This window comes from Muscardinus avellanarius, assembly GCF_963383645.1.
Source record: "Muscardinus avellanarius genome assembly, chromosome: 3".
Lineage (NCBI taxonomy): Eukaryota > Metazoa > Chordata > Mammalia > Rodentia > Gliridae > Muscardinus > Muscardinus avellanarius.
The window spans coordinates 118,063,722-118,079,719 of NC_137788.1; the positions used below are offsets into that span (position 1 = coordinate 118,063,722).

At 42.2% G+C, this 15,998-nt stretch overlaps 1 protein-coding gene across 1 annotated transcript in view; it reads left to right on the forward strand.

Moving 5' to 3' along the window:
- Positions 1-3,012: 3,012 nt before the first annotated feature.
- HORMAD1 (HORMA domain containing 1) overlaps positions 3,013-15,998 on the forward strand; it is a gene marked incomplete at both ends in the record, with an annotated part of 36,357 nt that continues 23,371 nt past the window's right edge. The window contains 6 exons of the mRNA XM_080691608.1: positions 3,013-3,045; positions 4,033-4,177; positions 5,751-5,814; positions 7,214-7,250; positions 11,951-11,971; positions 12,425-12,451. Coding sequence (XP_080547734.1) covers positions 3,013-3,045; positions 4,033-4,177; positions 5,751-5,814; positions 7,214-7,250; positions 11,951-11,971; positions 12,425-12,451 — 327 coding nt within the window. The remainder of the gene's footprint in view (positions 3,046-4,032; positions 4,178-5,750; positions 5,815-7,213; positions 7,251-11,950; positions 11,972-12,424; positions 12,452-15,998) is intronic.

Genomic DNA, 15,998 nt, shown 5'->3' on the forward strand with positions numbered 1-15,998 from the left:
CGATGATTGATTGATTGCTTGATTGATGTATGGGGGATTGAACCCAGGGGACATTCTGTGAGCTGCACCCCCAGCCCTATTTTTTATTTTCTTTTGAAACAGGGTCTCTTCGAGTTGCGGAGGATCGCACTAAACTGCTGAGACCGGCCTCGATCCTCTTGTCTCAGCCTCTCGAATACTTAGCAGCATGTGAGCGGTAGGCCCAAAAGCAAAATGGGGTCGGAAGTGCACAGGTCAGACTGAACGGTGGCCGGGGGCGCCCTGCTCGCGGCGCGAAGGCCTCTGCGTGAGCGCGCGCCGGCGCCGCGGTGACGTCACGCGTCCCGGCGAACTTCCCGGCGTGCCTCGCGAGCTCAGCGCGGGCACCGCGGGCGGCGCGGAGACCGTTGGGGCGCATGCGCGCCGGCCCGCCCGCCGCGTGCCTCGCCCGCCCGCAGCGAGCCGCCCGCTGCCGCCGAGCCTCGCACGTTACGTAATACATGCTCGTTTAGGGCGGTTTGGTTTCTTTTCCCTGTTTTACCTCTCCCTGTCCCCTCTTTTAATTCATCCTGTTGATTAATGGCGAGACGCTGAAAGGGTCGTAGTGATAATAACGCTGGTGGGTTGTTGCTCACGGGCGGGGCGGGCCTGTGAAAACTCTGAGGCCTGTTTTCCGATAAAGTCAAATTGGGGGGCCCAAACGATGGAAATTGACGGGAATCCACTGTTAGAGTTGGGAAGTCGGAATCAGTCGTAAAGATGTAGAACTTCTTTGATTTCCTTCCGTAGCGGCCCCACAGAGTAGATATTGTATTGTCAGAGCCATCCTGAAGGAAAGTCACCGGATTTGGATATTTTGAAACTATGCGCGTGTGTGGGAATTGAAGGAAACCAAGGGAACTGCATTTGCCCCCCTTTTTTGGTACTGCAGATGGGAACAGAGGCTGTCCACCTCCGATTTACACCCCTACCCTTATTTTCTTTTATTTTGAAACAAGATCCAAGTTGCTGAGGCTGGTCTTGAACCTGCCGTCATCCTGTCTCAGCCTCTCAAATACTGGGATTACGGATTTGTGCCACCGCACTAGGCTCCCTGCCCTTTTTGATTGTTTTGTTTGGGTACTGGAGGTTGATCCCTGGGGCATTCTTGCTCTGAGCTTCACCCCAGCCCTTTTTATTTTTTGAGACAAGAGCTTGCTAAATTGCTGAGGCTGGCCTTGAACCTGCAGTCCTCCTGTCTGGGCCTCTCAAGTGCTGGGATTATAGGCATATGCCACCACACCAGGATCTTTGTTTTTTGAGACAAGGTCTTGCTAAATTGCCCAGGCTAGTCCTGAACTGGGATCAAGCGATTTTCCTGGCTCAGCCTCTGGGGTAGCTGGAATTAAAGACATGGCCCACTATATTTTTTAATTAAGACTTTAAAGGACTTTGCCTGGGGTTATTTGTTATTAGCTAAAATAACCTGTGAAATGTCAGTGTTTGAATACACTGCAGTGAAGAAAAATAGGAAGTCTGTGCCATTCTTAAATAGTCTTTAAACAGCAGGAGGTAGTGATTACCTGAAATATCAGTTTTAATTAGCAAGACCCTATATCAAAATTAAAATCTTAAAATTTGGGTTGAGCATGGTGGCCCACACCTGTAATCCCAGTACTTGGGAGGCTGAGACAGGAGGATGGCAGCTGAAGAGCAGCTTCAGCAACATAGCAAGACTCTCAAAAACTCCCATGTGCCCTTACACACCGCCCCCCCCATCTGTGTGTGTGTGTGTGTGTGTGTGTGTGTGTGTGTGTGTGTGTGTGTGTGTATGTATGTATGGGGGGAAGGAAGGGAATATGTATACACATACTTTATTTTCTCCTACTAGCAGGGTATGGTGGTATGCATTTGTAGTCTCAACTACTTGGGAGGCTGAGGCAGGAGGATCACAAGAATTCAGGGCTGGCCTGGGCAAAACAGTGAAACCCATCTTAAAAACAAAACAAAGGCTGAGACTGGAGGATCGCGGTTCGCAGACAGCCTCAGCTACTTAGGCCCTCTGCAACTTAGTAAGACCATGTTTAAAAATAAGAATAAAAAATAGGGCAGGGGGTGTAGCTCAGAGGTCAAATGCCCCTGGGTTCCATCCCTAGACCCGCAAAAAAAAAAAAAAACACCACAAAAAAAATTTTTGTCTTGGGCTGGGGTGGAGAGAACAGTTGCTTAGTATGCAAGATGGCCTTGCTTTAGTCATGAGCACTGGAAAAAAGTCTCTTATTCATTTATGTAAGACTTGCTAGTCAAATGGCATAAAATGAAGACCCTTTTAAAAAATAGTTGTATAGTCAGGTGTGGTGGTGCTCACTTGTACTATCAGTATCAGTACTTGGGAGGCTGAGACAGGATCACAGGTTAAAGGCCACCCTCATCAACTTAGTAAGACCCTGTTTCAAAATAAAAAGGGCTGGGAATATAGCCCAAAGGTACAATGCTCCTGGGTTCAAAAGAGTTGTACAGCAATATGGACCCATATACCTTTTTTTTTTTTTTTTTTTTTCAGTACTGGAGATAGAATCCAGGGGCATTCTACTTTCAAACTGCACCCTGCAAAGGGCCTCACTAAGTAGATGAGGCTGTCCGCGAACCACAATTCTCCTATCTCAGCCTCCCAAATGCTGGGATTACATCCTGTGCCACCATGCCTGGCTGCACCTATGTACTTTTGAAGATTTTATTTTAAGTAAAAGTTCTCAAATTTATTTAGATACAATTTTTTCTGACTTTATATGTAATGAACTAGAATGTTAAAGATAAAAAAAAATTCTCCAGCATTTGGGAGGCTGAGACAGTAGGATCGTGGTTCGCAGATTGCCTCAGCTACTTAGGCCCTCTGCAACTTAGTGAGACCCTGTTTCAAAATAAAGAATAAAAATAGGGCAGAGGGTGTAGCTCGGAGGTCGAATGCCCCTGGGTTCCATCCCCAGCATTGGAAAAAAAAAATCTGAGCTAAAGTTTATAATTGTGTTACAAGGTTGGATTAAATATCAGAAGATGGCGACTGCACAGTTGAAGAGGACTTCCATGGTATGGTTTATTCTAAACTATATATATATATATAAATTTAGCCTGAGCCGAGCGTGGTGGCGCACGTTTGTAATCCCAGCATTCGGGAGGCTGACACAGGAGGATCGAGGATTGCAGACAGCCTTAATTACTTAGGCCCTCCACAACTTAGTGAGACCCTGTTTCAAAATAAAGAATAAAAAATAGGGCAGGGGTTGTAGCTCAGCAGCCGAATGCCTCTTGAGTTCCATCCCCAGACCCAGAAGGATGGAAGGAAGGAAGGAAGGAAGGGAGGGGAAGGGATGGATGGATGGATGGGTTATTTGCTAAGCTATTTAGAACTAATGGAGAATTCTATTGGGCATATATTAAATTATTGGTTCAAATTTATTTTAGGTAAACACTTTTTTGTTTTGATTAAATTATTGTTTGGTCCACCCTTAGATGTTTTGACTCAAAATTGTCATCTTTGCTTAGAATTTTGCATTGTAGTTAACCTGTATTTAACACAGTTAGTGACTGAAGAGAAAATCGATATTATCTATTCCTCTATTATGCACTTACATTTAATTTGCAAGGATGATCTTAAGCATTTTTTGCACATTAGTTTTAGGCCATTACCCTAGAGACATCCTCACATCTTACAAACCACCCCGATTTTCTGGGGTCACTAATCACTATGGGGAGGGATTCTTTGGGAGAGCACCATGCTCATGCAAAACTGGATGTATAGCCGGGTGTGGTGGCGCACACTTGTAATCCCCGTGCGTGGGAGGCTGAGACAGGAGGATCGCACAGGTTCAGAGCCAGCCTCAGCTACTGAGTGAGGCTCTCAGCAACTTAGAGAGACCCTGTTTCCCAGAGGTAGAAAAGCCCCTGGGTTCCACACCCAGTACCACACACACACACACCAAAAAAAAAAAAAAAAAAACTGGATATATGTTAAGTGCAAGGAAGGTATTTTTTAACAAATATAAGTAAGATGTTTTCATTTCTTTTGAATTTTAGAGTGCAGTGATATTTCCCAATAAGATATCAACTGAACAGCAGTCATTGGTATTAGTGAAGAGACTCCTAGCAGTTTCAGTGTCCTGCATCACATACTTGAGAGGAATATTTCCAGAATGTGCTTATGGAACAAGATACCTAGATGGTAATGTAATACTTAAGACTGTCTTTAAAAGTGTGTTTAGCCGGGTGTGGTGGCGCATGCTTGTAACCCCAGCATTCGGGAGGCTGAGACCTGGAGGATCACGGTTCAAGGACAGCCTCAGCTACTTAGTGAGGCCCTCTGCAACTCAGTGAGACCCGGTTTCAAAATAAAGAATAAAAAAAAAGAAATAGGGCAGGGGGTTTAGCTCGGAGGTCAAACTCTGGGTTCCATCCCCAGACCTTCCCACACACAAAAAAAATGTGTTTAGCTGCCTGTGGTGGTGCACACCTGTAATTCAAGTACTAGGGAGGCTGAAATAGGATCACAAGTTCCAGGATAGCCTCAGCAACTTAGGGAAACCTTATGAAAAATAAAAAGTAAAATAGGGCTGAGGGTGTAGCTCAGAAGTAGAATGCTTCTGGGTTCAATCCTTAGTACCACACACACAAAAAATTTTTTTGCTTTGTGGTGTGTGTGTATGTATTACTGGAGATGGAACCCAGAAGCATTCTACCTTCCAGCTGCTAGGTTGATGAGTCTACTTCCTGAGGCAGGAGAAAAACCTATGATTCTCCAGTCTCAGCATCCCAAGCACTAGAATTAACAAGCATGCACCCCCACCCCTGGCTTTTGCTTTGTCTTTCTCTAAAACTAATTTGACTTAGCCTAGCATGGTGGCACACTCTTGTAATCCCAGTATTTGGGAGCCTGAGACAGGAGGATCTCAGTTTCATGGCCAGCCTCAGCTACTTAGTGAGACCCTGTTTCAAAATACAGAATAAAAAATTGGGTTGGGGGTGTAGTTTGAAGGTAGAATGCTCCTGGGTTCAATCCTCAGTACCTCAAAAATAAAAACACGACCAACTTGATTTAGAGATTATGATTTTTAGTAGCAACTTTATTAATATAATTTACATATCTAACAATTCACTCACTTAAAGTGTACAGTTCTGAGCTGGGCGTGAGGATACAAACCTGTAATCCCAGCACTTGGGAGACTGAGACAGGAGGATGGCAGGTTCAAGGACAGCCTCAGCTATTTATTTATTTATTTACTTATTTATTTATTGTGGGTCTGGGGGTGGAACCCAGGGACATTCGACCTCTGAGCTACCCTCCCCTGCCCTGTGTTTTAGTCTTTATTTTGAAATAGGGTCTAAGTTATGGAGGGCCTCACTAAGTAAGTAGCTGAGGCTGTCTGTGAACCATGATCCTCCTGTCTCAGCCTCCCAAATGGTGTAATCCCACCACGCCCGGCTGAAAATAATCTTCATTTAAATTTCAAAATGTTTACTCCTCTTCTGTGTGTGTATGTCAGGAAGCACTAGGGATTCAACACAAGGACATTATACTGCCGAACTACACACCCAGCCCTTTTTAAAAATTATTTTTTGTGTTGAAACAGGGTCTCACTAGGTCACTGAGAGTCTGAATAAATTGATGAGGTTGTCCTCAAACTTGCAATCTTCCTGTCTCAGCCTCCGAGTAGTGGGATTACAGGCATGCACCACTATGCCTGGCTTTTTGTTTATTCCTCTTAAGTAACTGATTATTTCATGGTTTTTGTGTTTAGATCTTTGTGTCAAAATTTTGAGAGAAGATAAAAAGTGTCCAGGATCTACACAGTTAGTGAAGTGGTAAGTTTAAAAAATGCCTACAGATAGAAAAATTTTATTTTTCTAAATCACTTTATTGTGTGTGTGTGTGTGTGTTTCTAAGGAATGAATCCAAGGACATTCTGCCTCTGGGCTACTCTCCAGCCCTATTTTTATTTTGTATTTCATTTTGAATCAGGGTCTCACTAAGTTGCAGAAGGTCTCACTAAGTTGCTGAGGCTAACTTGGCCATGAAACTGTAATTAATTCTCCTGTCTCAGCCTGAGTCACCATAACCAGTTTTTTTTTTTTTTTTTTTTTTTTTTTTTATGGTACTGGGGGTGGAACCCAGAGGCTTTCTACCTCCAGGCTAAACTCCCAGACCTTTTTTTTTTTAATATATATTTTATTTGGAAACAGGGTCTCACTAAGTTGCTGAAAGCCACTAAGTATCTGAGGCTGGCTTTGAACCCGTGCGATCCTCCTGTCTCAGTCTCCCAAGCGTGGGGATTACAAGCATGTGCCACCACACCCGGCTTTTGTGTGTGTGTGTGTGTGTGTGTGTGTGTGTGTGTGTGTGTGTTACTGGGAATGGAACCCAGGGTCCTCTACCTCCAGGCCATCCTCCCAGACCTATTTAATATTTTATTTAGAAACAGGGTCTCTTAAGCCAGCTGAGGCTGGCTTCAAACCTATGAGATCCTCCTGTCAGCCTCCCAAGCGCGGGGATTACAAGCATGTGTCACCACGCCCGGCACCATGCCCAGTTTAAATCACCTTAATTTTTAATACATTGGCTAGCATTCAATGTTTAACCAAATTTTCGTGATTTCACCTTTCCACACTGGGTACCATCTTTGCAGGTGTTAACATTATTTATTTGTTGTGGTACCTAGGATTGAACCCAGGGGCATTATGCCACAGGACTACACCCTCATCCCTATTTTATTCTTTATTTTGAAATACAGTCTTACTACATTGCAGGGGACCTAAATTGCTGAGGATGGCCACAAAAGCATGGGGATTACAAGCATGTGCCACCACACCAGGCCTTCTTCCTTCATTTTATTTATTTATTTATTTATTTATTTATTTATTTATTTATTTATTTTTGGTGGTACTGGGGTTCCTGGAAGCCCTTCTACCTCCGGGCTATACTCCCAGACCTATTTTTTTTTTTTCATTTTTGGAAACAGGGTCTCTTAAGCCAGCGTGGCTGGCTTCGAACCTGCACGATCCTCCTGTCTCTGCCTCCCAAGTGCGGGGATTACAAGCATGCGCCACCATGCCCAGCTTCTTCCTTCATTTTAAACAAGTTAATAAGAAAGGCTGTCTAACAAAACATTTTAGTTTTATTTATTAGTATAATATGGAGATTTATGAAAAGAACTGCTTTCTGGAAATGTATTTGGTCTAATAATGAATCTTTGATTTTTTTTAGGATGCTAGGATGCTATGATGCATTACAGAAAAAATATGTAAGTCTCAGTATCTCTTTGTTCTTTTTTATATATTTTACATTCTACAAATCTAACAGAAATTAACATGTTATAAAACATTAATTTGCCGGGTGTGGTGGCACCACGCTTGTAATCCCCACGCTTGGGAGGTGGAGACAGGAGGATCGCGCAGGTTCGAAGCCAGCCGCGCTGGCTTACAAGACCCTATTTCCAAATAAAAAATTATAAAATAGGTCTGGGAGTGTAGCCCGGAGGTAAAAGGGTTTACAGAAACTCCAGTACCACCAAAAAACAAAAACAAAAATCATTAATTTAAATTAGCTTGGATAGCAGGCATAGTGGCATATGCTTATAATTCCAGTACTTGGGAGGCTCAAGATATAATTCAGTGACAGACTGCTTATCTCATATGCACAAGGCTCTGGGTTCAACCCTCAGCACTGCCAAAAAATAAAAAAATAAATTTCCATATAGTTTAAATTAAGTTGCAAAAAATTCTTTATTATTTTTATTTTTGGTACTGGGAATGGAACCTAGGGATGTTCTACCTCTGGGCTACACCCCTAGACCTAGTTTATATTTTATTTGGAAACAGGGTCTCACTGAGTTGATGCTGAGAGCATCACTAAGGTGCTGAGGCTGTCTTCAAACTTGAGATCCTCCTGTCTCAGCCTCCCAAGTACTGGGATTACAGCATCCACTACTATACTAAGCTGCCAAAAAGTCTGAATTAGTGTTTTTTTTTTTTAATTGTGGTTCTGGGGCTTGAACCCTGGGGCAATCTACCTTGGAGCTATACCTCCAGCCCTGTTTATTATTTCTCTCTTGAAAGAGGGTCTCACTAGGTTGATGAGAGTACTACCACTTGATAAGGCTGTCCATGAACCTGCATTTCTCCTGTCTCAGCCTCCTATAAGTACTGGGGTTACAGGCTTGAGCCACCAGTTGTCAAGAAGTCTAGTGTTAGCAAAATTGTGATGATGAACTTTTATCCATGGTCCCTACCCTTTCTTATTAATACATAGTAAAGCCGGGCATGGGAGTGTATGCCTTTTATCCCACTATTTAGGGAGCTGAGACAGGAAGATCGCAAGATTGAGGATAGCGTCAGCAAGTAGTGAGACTCTCATCAACCTAGCAAGAGACTGTTTCAAAATTAAAATTAAAAAATAGGGGTGGGGATGCATCTTTGAAGTAGAATGCCTCTGGGTTTAATCCCCAGTACCAAAAAAAAAAAAAAAAAGATTAATACATAGTAAATATGTAGTGATACTGTGTGCTAGTCACATATTCTAGGTAGAAGCATGGTAAGCTAAGAGTGGTCAGCAAAATAAAGAAGGTTCCTTATATAATAGGAAAACAATCAATAAAGCAAGTAAATTAAATACTTCCCAATAGTGTTAGATGTCATTAAAGTTTTTAGGAAGGGCCCAGCATGGCGGCCAACGCTTGTAATACCAGCATTCGGGAGGGGGAGACTGGAGGATTGCAGTTCACAGATAGCCTCAGCTACTTAGTAATGCCCTTCACAACTCAGTGAGACCCTGTTTCAAACATAAAAAGACTAAAAAGTAGGGCTGGGGGTGTAGCTTGGAGGTAGCATGCCCTTGGGTTCCATCCCCAGTACTGAAAAAAGAAAAAGAAAAAAAAAGTTTTTAGGAAAAGTATGTGAGAGAGATAGGGTAACTTTAGATTAGATAATCAAAGGAACTTCTGTGAAGTGACATTTAAGCTGAGACCTGAATGAGAAGAAACTGACCAGACACTGATTCTGGGGAAAAATTTTCCTGGCAGAGGAGCAGCAAAAAGTTGTAGAAGAGTTTTGGCAGTTTCAGAATCAGCCAAGTGTGGTGCACGCTTGTAACCCCAGTACTTGGGAGGCTGAGACAGGGGGATCGCGGTTCAGGCCAGCCTCAGCTATTTAACAAGGCCCTCTGCAACTTAGTGAGACCCTCTTTCAAAATAAAGAAGCTGGGTGTGGTGGCACACCCTTGTAATCCCTGCACTTGGGAGGTGGAGACAGGAGGATCCCGCAGGTTCGAAGCCAGCCTCAGCTGGTTTAAGAGACCCTGTTTCCAAATAAAAATAGAAAATAGGTTTGGGAGTGTAGCCCAGAGGTAGAAGGGTTTCCAGGAACCTCAGTACCACCAAATAAAGAATAAAAAAATGTTTAAAATTTTTAAAACCAGTCTGCCTATTATATAGAGAATATATTCTGGGCATGATGGCACATACCTGTAATCCCAGTAATTAGGAAGCAGAGTCAGGAGGATCACAGGTTTGTGGTCAACCTCAGCAATTTAGTGAGGCCCTTAGTAAGTAACTTAGTGAGACTTTTTTCAAAATTAAAACTAAAATAGAGCTAGAGGTGTAGCTCAGTGGTAGAATGCCCTGGGTACAATCTAGTACCACAAAAAAAAAAAAAAAAAGAAAGAAAGAGCAAGAATATACTTAGAAGGAGAATAAGATTGGTGTAAGAGGAATAGGACTTGGCTTACTTTACTATAGATTTGATAAGAAATAGTGTGGCTTTGACCAGGATGGCAAAAGAAGAGAGTCAGGATAGACTGGCAGTAGAACTAAGGATTTTTTTTTTTTTTTTTTTTTTTTTTTGGTGGTACTAGGGTTGGAACCCAGAGGCTTTCTACCTCCGGGCTATAGTCCCAGACTTTTTTTATATTTTATTTGGAAACAGGGTCTCACTAAGTTGCTGAGAGCCTCACTAAGTAGCTGAGGCTGGCTTCGAACCCGTGCGTTCTTCCTGCCTCAGCCTCCAAAGCACGGGGACCACAAGCGTGTGCCACCAGGCCCAGCAAACTAAGGATTTGTTGATGGATTGGTTGTGAAATACACAGAAGTGAATGGAATTTCAGAACATAGTAGCATTTGCTTGTAAACCTGTTACTTGATGGACTGAGACTAGAAAATCAGGTTCAAGCCAGGCTCAGCGACTTAGCAAGACTCTTTCAAAATAAAAATAAATAATAAAACAGTATTATTAAAAGGGCTGGCCGGCGTGGTGGTGCAGGCTTATAATCCCCACATTTGGGAGGCAGAGACAGGAGGATAGTGCAGGTTCTAAGCCAGACTTGCTGGCTTAAGAGACCCTGTTTCCAAATTTTAAAAAATATATAAGTCTGGGAGTGTAGCCCTGAGGTAGGTTTCCGGGAACCCCAGTACCACCAAAAAAAGGGGGGTGGGCTGGGGTGTAGATTGAAAGTAGAATCCCCTGGATTCAACCCCTAGTACCACAAGAAAACAAATGATCGAAATCAAGAGTAACTCCAGATTTAGGGCAGATCACTTAAGTAAATGATTTCCTGTGATTTTTCTCTTCCTGTGGTCTCCAAAATCTCTTTTCTTTATTAAATACATAGAGTCCTGAGATCTCTACTTTCTCTCTTTTCAAAGAAATCAATACTCATTTGGTAAGGTTTAATGTGGTTATCTTACAATATATATTTTTCTTGTAACTAGTACTAATACCCTGTTTGCTTAAGTCAATGAAATAAATGCTGACATGAATTTCAACCATCAGTAAGTCAAGTAGAAATATATATTTTGGGGAATAGGGAAGCATATAAAGTACTGCCTCATAGGCATGTTAAGTCTATCTTCTACAATGATTATTTGTTATTAGAAATAAATGTTGACAGCTGGGCGTGGCGGTGCATGCTTATAACTCCAGTACTTAGGAGGCCAAGATAGGTTCAAAGCCAGCATCAGTTACTTAATGAAGCTCTCAGCAACTTAGGGAGACCCTGTTTCCAAATAAAGTATAAAAGTAGGTCTGTGCTGGGCATGGTGGCGCACGCTTGTAATCCCCACCCTTGGGAGGCTGAGACAGGAGGATCGCACAGGTTCGCGGCCAGCCTCAGCTACTTAGTGAGGCTCTCAGCAATTTAGCGAGAACCTGTTTCCAAATAAAATATAAAAAATAGGTCTGGGAGTGTATCCCGGTGGTAGAAAGCCCTGGGTTCCATCCCCAGTACCACAGGGAAAAAAAAAAAAATAGACAGCCTGGTGTGATGGCGCACGCTTATAATCCTAGTACTTGAGAGGCTGAGACAGGACTATCACAGGTTCACAGTCAGCCTCCGCAATTTAGTGAGACCTTGTTTCAAAATAAAGAATAAAAAATAGGGCTGGAGGTATAACTTGGAGGTAGAATGCCCCTGGATTCAATCTTCATTACCACAAAAAAAGAAGAAGAAGAAGAAGAAGAAGAAGAAGAGGAGGAGGAGGAGGAGGAGGAGGAGGAGGAGGAGGAGGAGGAGGAGGAGGAGGAGGAGGAGGAGAAATAAATGTTGAAACAGGACAAAGAATTATTTTTTTTGGTGCTGGAGATGGAACCCAGGGCCTCACGTATACTCTACTATTTTTTTTTTTTTTTGGTGGGTCTGGGGATGGAACCCAGAGTTATTTGACCTCCAAGCTACACCCCCTGCCCTATTTTGTGTTCTTTATTTTGAAACATGGTCTCACTAAGTTGCAGAGGGCCTCCCTAAGTAGCTGAGGCTGTCTGTGAACTGCAATCCTTTGGTCTCACCCTCCCGAATGTTGGGATTACAAGCATGCGCCACCACGCCTGGCTACTCTTTACTTTTCTCATTCAATACATCCCTACCCCCTGAGATAATGCAAAGAATTTTCATAACCCAAATGAAAAATGTTTTTATATAATACAAGTAAGATTTTTATTCTCTGTTGTATTTCAGCTAAGGATGGTCGTTCTAGCTGTAAGTATTTTTAAATTGTATGTTTTTTTAAAGACTCAAATTTAGTCCTGCTTCATTAAATGACATTAAAACTATCATTATTTATGTATATCACTTTATGCAAACAACTGATTTATTCAATGGGAAAAAAGTAATAAACTAATATTTGGAGCCGGGCATGGTGACACACACTTGTAATCCCAGCATTTGGGAGGCTGAGACAGGATCGCGGCTCACAAACAGCCTCAACTACTTAGTGAGTCCGTTTAAAAAAAAAGAATAAAAAATAGGGCAGGGTGTGTAGCTTGGAGGTAGAATGCCCCTGGGTTTCATCCCCAACCTACAAAAAAACCCCACTAATATTTGGGGGGTCATTTTTTATGTTTTGCTAAGTTTTCTTAATATATTAAACATTCAATTTAGGTCTTGAATACTTAACCTCAAATAACTCAATTTCAAATTATTTTTGAATAGGTATACACCAATCCAGAAGACCCTCAGGTAAGTGTGCTTGAGTTAGTAAAGAAACATAATACTTATAAATAGGCATGTTGGCACATACCTATAATCCCAGTACTTGGAAGGCTGAGACAGGAGGATCACAGGTTTAAGGCCTTCCATCAGCAACTGAGTGAGAACCTCAGCAACTTAGGGAGAACCTGTTTCAAAAAATAAAAAAAGGCTGGGTGTAAGCCGGGCATGGTGGCACACACTTGTAATCCCAGTATTTGAAAGTCTGAGACAAGAGGATCCACATAGGTTCACAGCCAGCCTCAGCTATTTAGTGAGGCCCTCTGCAACTTATTAAGATCCTGTCTCAAATGAAAAATAGGGCTGGGCCAGGCATGATGGTGCATACCCAGCATTCAGGGGGCTGAGACTAGAGGGTTGCGGTTTGTGGACAGCCACAGCTACTCAGTGAGGCCCTTTGCAACTCAGCAAGACCCTGTTTCAAATTTAAAAAATAATAAAAAATAGGGCAGGGGGTGTAACTTGACGATTGAATGCCTTTGGGTTCCATCCCCAGGCCCACAAACATAAATAAATAAATAAATAAATAAATAAATAAATAAATAAATAAATAAATAAATAGGGTTGAGGGGGAATTCGGAGGTAGAAGGCCCCAGGGTTCAATCCTTAGTACCTAAAAAAGAAAAAGAAAAAAAAAGCTGGGTGTGTGGTAGTCTACACTTGTAATACCAGGAAGACTGAGACCGGAAGATCGCGGTTCACAGACAGCCTCAGCTACTTAGTGAGGCCCTCTGCATAAAAAATGGGGCTGGAGGTGTAGCTCCGAGGTATAGTGCCCCTGGGTTCCATCCGCAGCACCACACACACAAAAAAGGGATGGGAGTGTAGTTTGAAGGTTCAGGATTCTTCCCCCCCAAAAAAATGCTTCTTATATCTAAAAATAACACAAAACTATAATATATTGGTATCTTATGTTTTTAATTATGCTTTAATTAACACATATATATTTTCATATTTGAACTTATAAAATTATCTGAAGTGAGGCAGGGCTTGTATTATTTATTTTTGTGTGTGTGTGGGCCTGGGGATGGAACCCAGGGGCATTTGACTTCCAAGCTATACCCCCTGCCCTATTTTTTATTCTTTATTTTGAAACCAGGTCTCACTGAGTTGCAGAGGGCCTCACTAAGTAGCTGAGGCAGTCCACGAATCGTGATCCTCTGGTCTCAGCCTCCCAAATGCTGGGATTACAAATGTGCGCCACCATGCCTGGCTTTATTTATTTATTATTTTGTGTGTATGTGTAGCACTGGGTATTGAACCTCGAGGCATTCTACCTCCAAACTACATCCTCAGCCCTATAATATTTTTATTTGTAAACAGGGTCTCACTAGGTTGATGAGAGTCTCACTACTTGCTGAAGTTTTCCTTGAACCTTCGATCCTTTTGTCTCAGCCTCCCAAGTACTGAGATTACAGGTGTGTACCACCAATGCCCAGCTATTAAGCATTAATTGCTTAATAATTGAACACGCCACCACACCTGACTGTAGTGTTATATTTAGATAGATAAATAAATTTTTTATGGGAAATTATATAACTGATGCTAGTCCACACAACTCATAAACTGTTAGAAATTACCTAAATTAAGCCGGGTGTGGTGGTACATGCTTGTAATCACATAATCACAGCATTCAGGAGGCTGAGACCAGAGGATTGCAGTTCGCGGACAGCCTCAGCTACTTAGTGAGGCCCTCTGCAACTCACTGAGACATGGTTTCAAAATAAAGAATAAAAAATAGGGCAGAGGGTGTAGCTCAGAGTCGAATGTCTCTGGGTTCCATCTCCAGACCCACACACAAAAACAAAACAAAAAAAAAAGAAAAAAAAAGAAATAACCTAAGTTGTCTGACTTCTGGTTCATTAGAATATTCCTTATCTGAAATTATTAAAGAGCTTGAAGAAAAATAAACTCATCCTTAAACTTTCATCCCAGTCCAGTTATATCCACTTGTTCATCAGTTAGAGGAGAGAAGCCAAGACAAATAAAGGGAGAAAAACCAGAAGACAAGAAACAAGGGGGAAGGATATATTGTGTGCATTTCTGTTTTTTTTTTGTTTTTTTTTTTAAGTGGTGCTGGGGGTGGAACCCAGGGGCTTTCTACCTCCGGGCTATCCTCCCAGACCTATTTTATACTTTATTTGGAAACAGGGTCTCACTAAGTTGCTAAGAGCCTCACTAAGTAGCTGAGGCTGGCTTTGAACCTGTGCGATCCTCCTGTCTCAGCCTCCCAAACGCGGGGATTACAAGCGTATTGTGTGCATTTCTATATAGGCTCTGTTCTTTGGGGTTTGTGTGCATTATCATTTATTCATTACTACCTTCATGAGGCAGTTATATTCACCTTACAGATTAGGAAGTCTAGATACAAGGTTTCTTCCTAAGGTCACATGGCAGAAGGGGCAGAACTAGGATTTGAACCTAATAAGGCCAGCTCACCATCTGGTTGCTTACCTACAGGTGTTAAAGTATAATGTTCCACTCATTCATTGTCGCAGACCAGCTCAGTCTAATTGGGGCGCGAGTCCACTCGCAGTCGAGAACCTCAGCAAAGATGGGGAAGGATTAGAGTGAAGTACTGCAGCCTCTTATCTGCAGCGATTCTTTCCCTTCTAGGAACTAAGAGTTCCTAGTGATGGCTCTCTCTAGAAAGAATCTGATATGGACAAAGGCTTCTTGAGCCAATGACACTTTATTACAAGAACCCCGAAAAATTTATACCCTTCACCAGTAAAGTTAATAATAAGAGAAAAGGAAGTGAATGCAATCACTGTGAAACAATAGTGAATGACATGTAAACAAAGGTAAAAAAAAACTAGTCCGGTTTTCAGCTGGCTTTTGGCTTTCAAGAGATTAACTCCGGACCTTCTCCCTGATCTTGCAGACAAGCAGTTCCAAAGGGCAATCTTCCAGAAGAAACGGGCACGCCCAAGGCTTGGAGGCTTCTCGGGGAATCTTCTTTAACTTTCTTGGAACTTTCCATCTTTTGGGCTCAGTTCATATAGCAAGTGTGGGGAGATGTGGTGATTCAGGTGGATGTGATAGAGTTTCTTCAGGTGTTGGCATCTTACCTTCTAAATCTGAAAGCTTAAGCAAACTCACAACACAGTTTGGCAGACAAAACACCACAAACAACACCATGAAGTTCTTGGATTTAGTTGTCAGATGTATTTCCTTAACTGCTGAACACTCTTCTTTAGACAACAAGTCTGTTAAAAGCCTATTCATCTTTAATAATCCATTTCCCTGTCACAAACCCTCTGCAACCTGCTTCTAACTTTCTAATTCCTTTCTTTCCCAGTTGGGACGTTCTTATGATAAGCTCTTCCTCATGCAAAAATGCTTTTCTTACTCTTACGGTATTTCCTTTCCTTCATACATATATATTTAGAGCATCTGTCCTTTATTTTGTCATATTCATTTCTAACCATGCGGCCAGTCTCTCTGTCTCGGGGAATGCTCATACTGGGCGTAAAAGTCAACAATCTTTTTCCTTCGGCTCTATTGTATTTGGGCG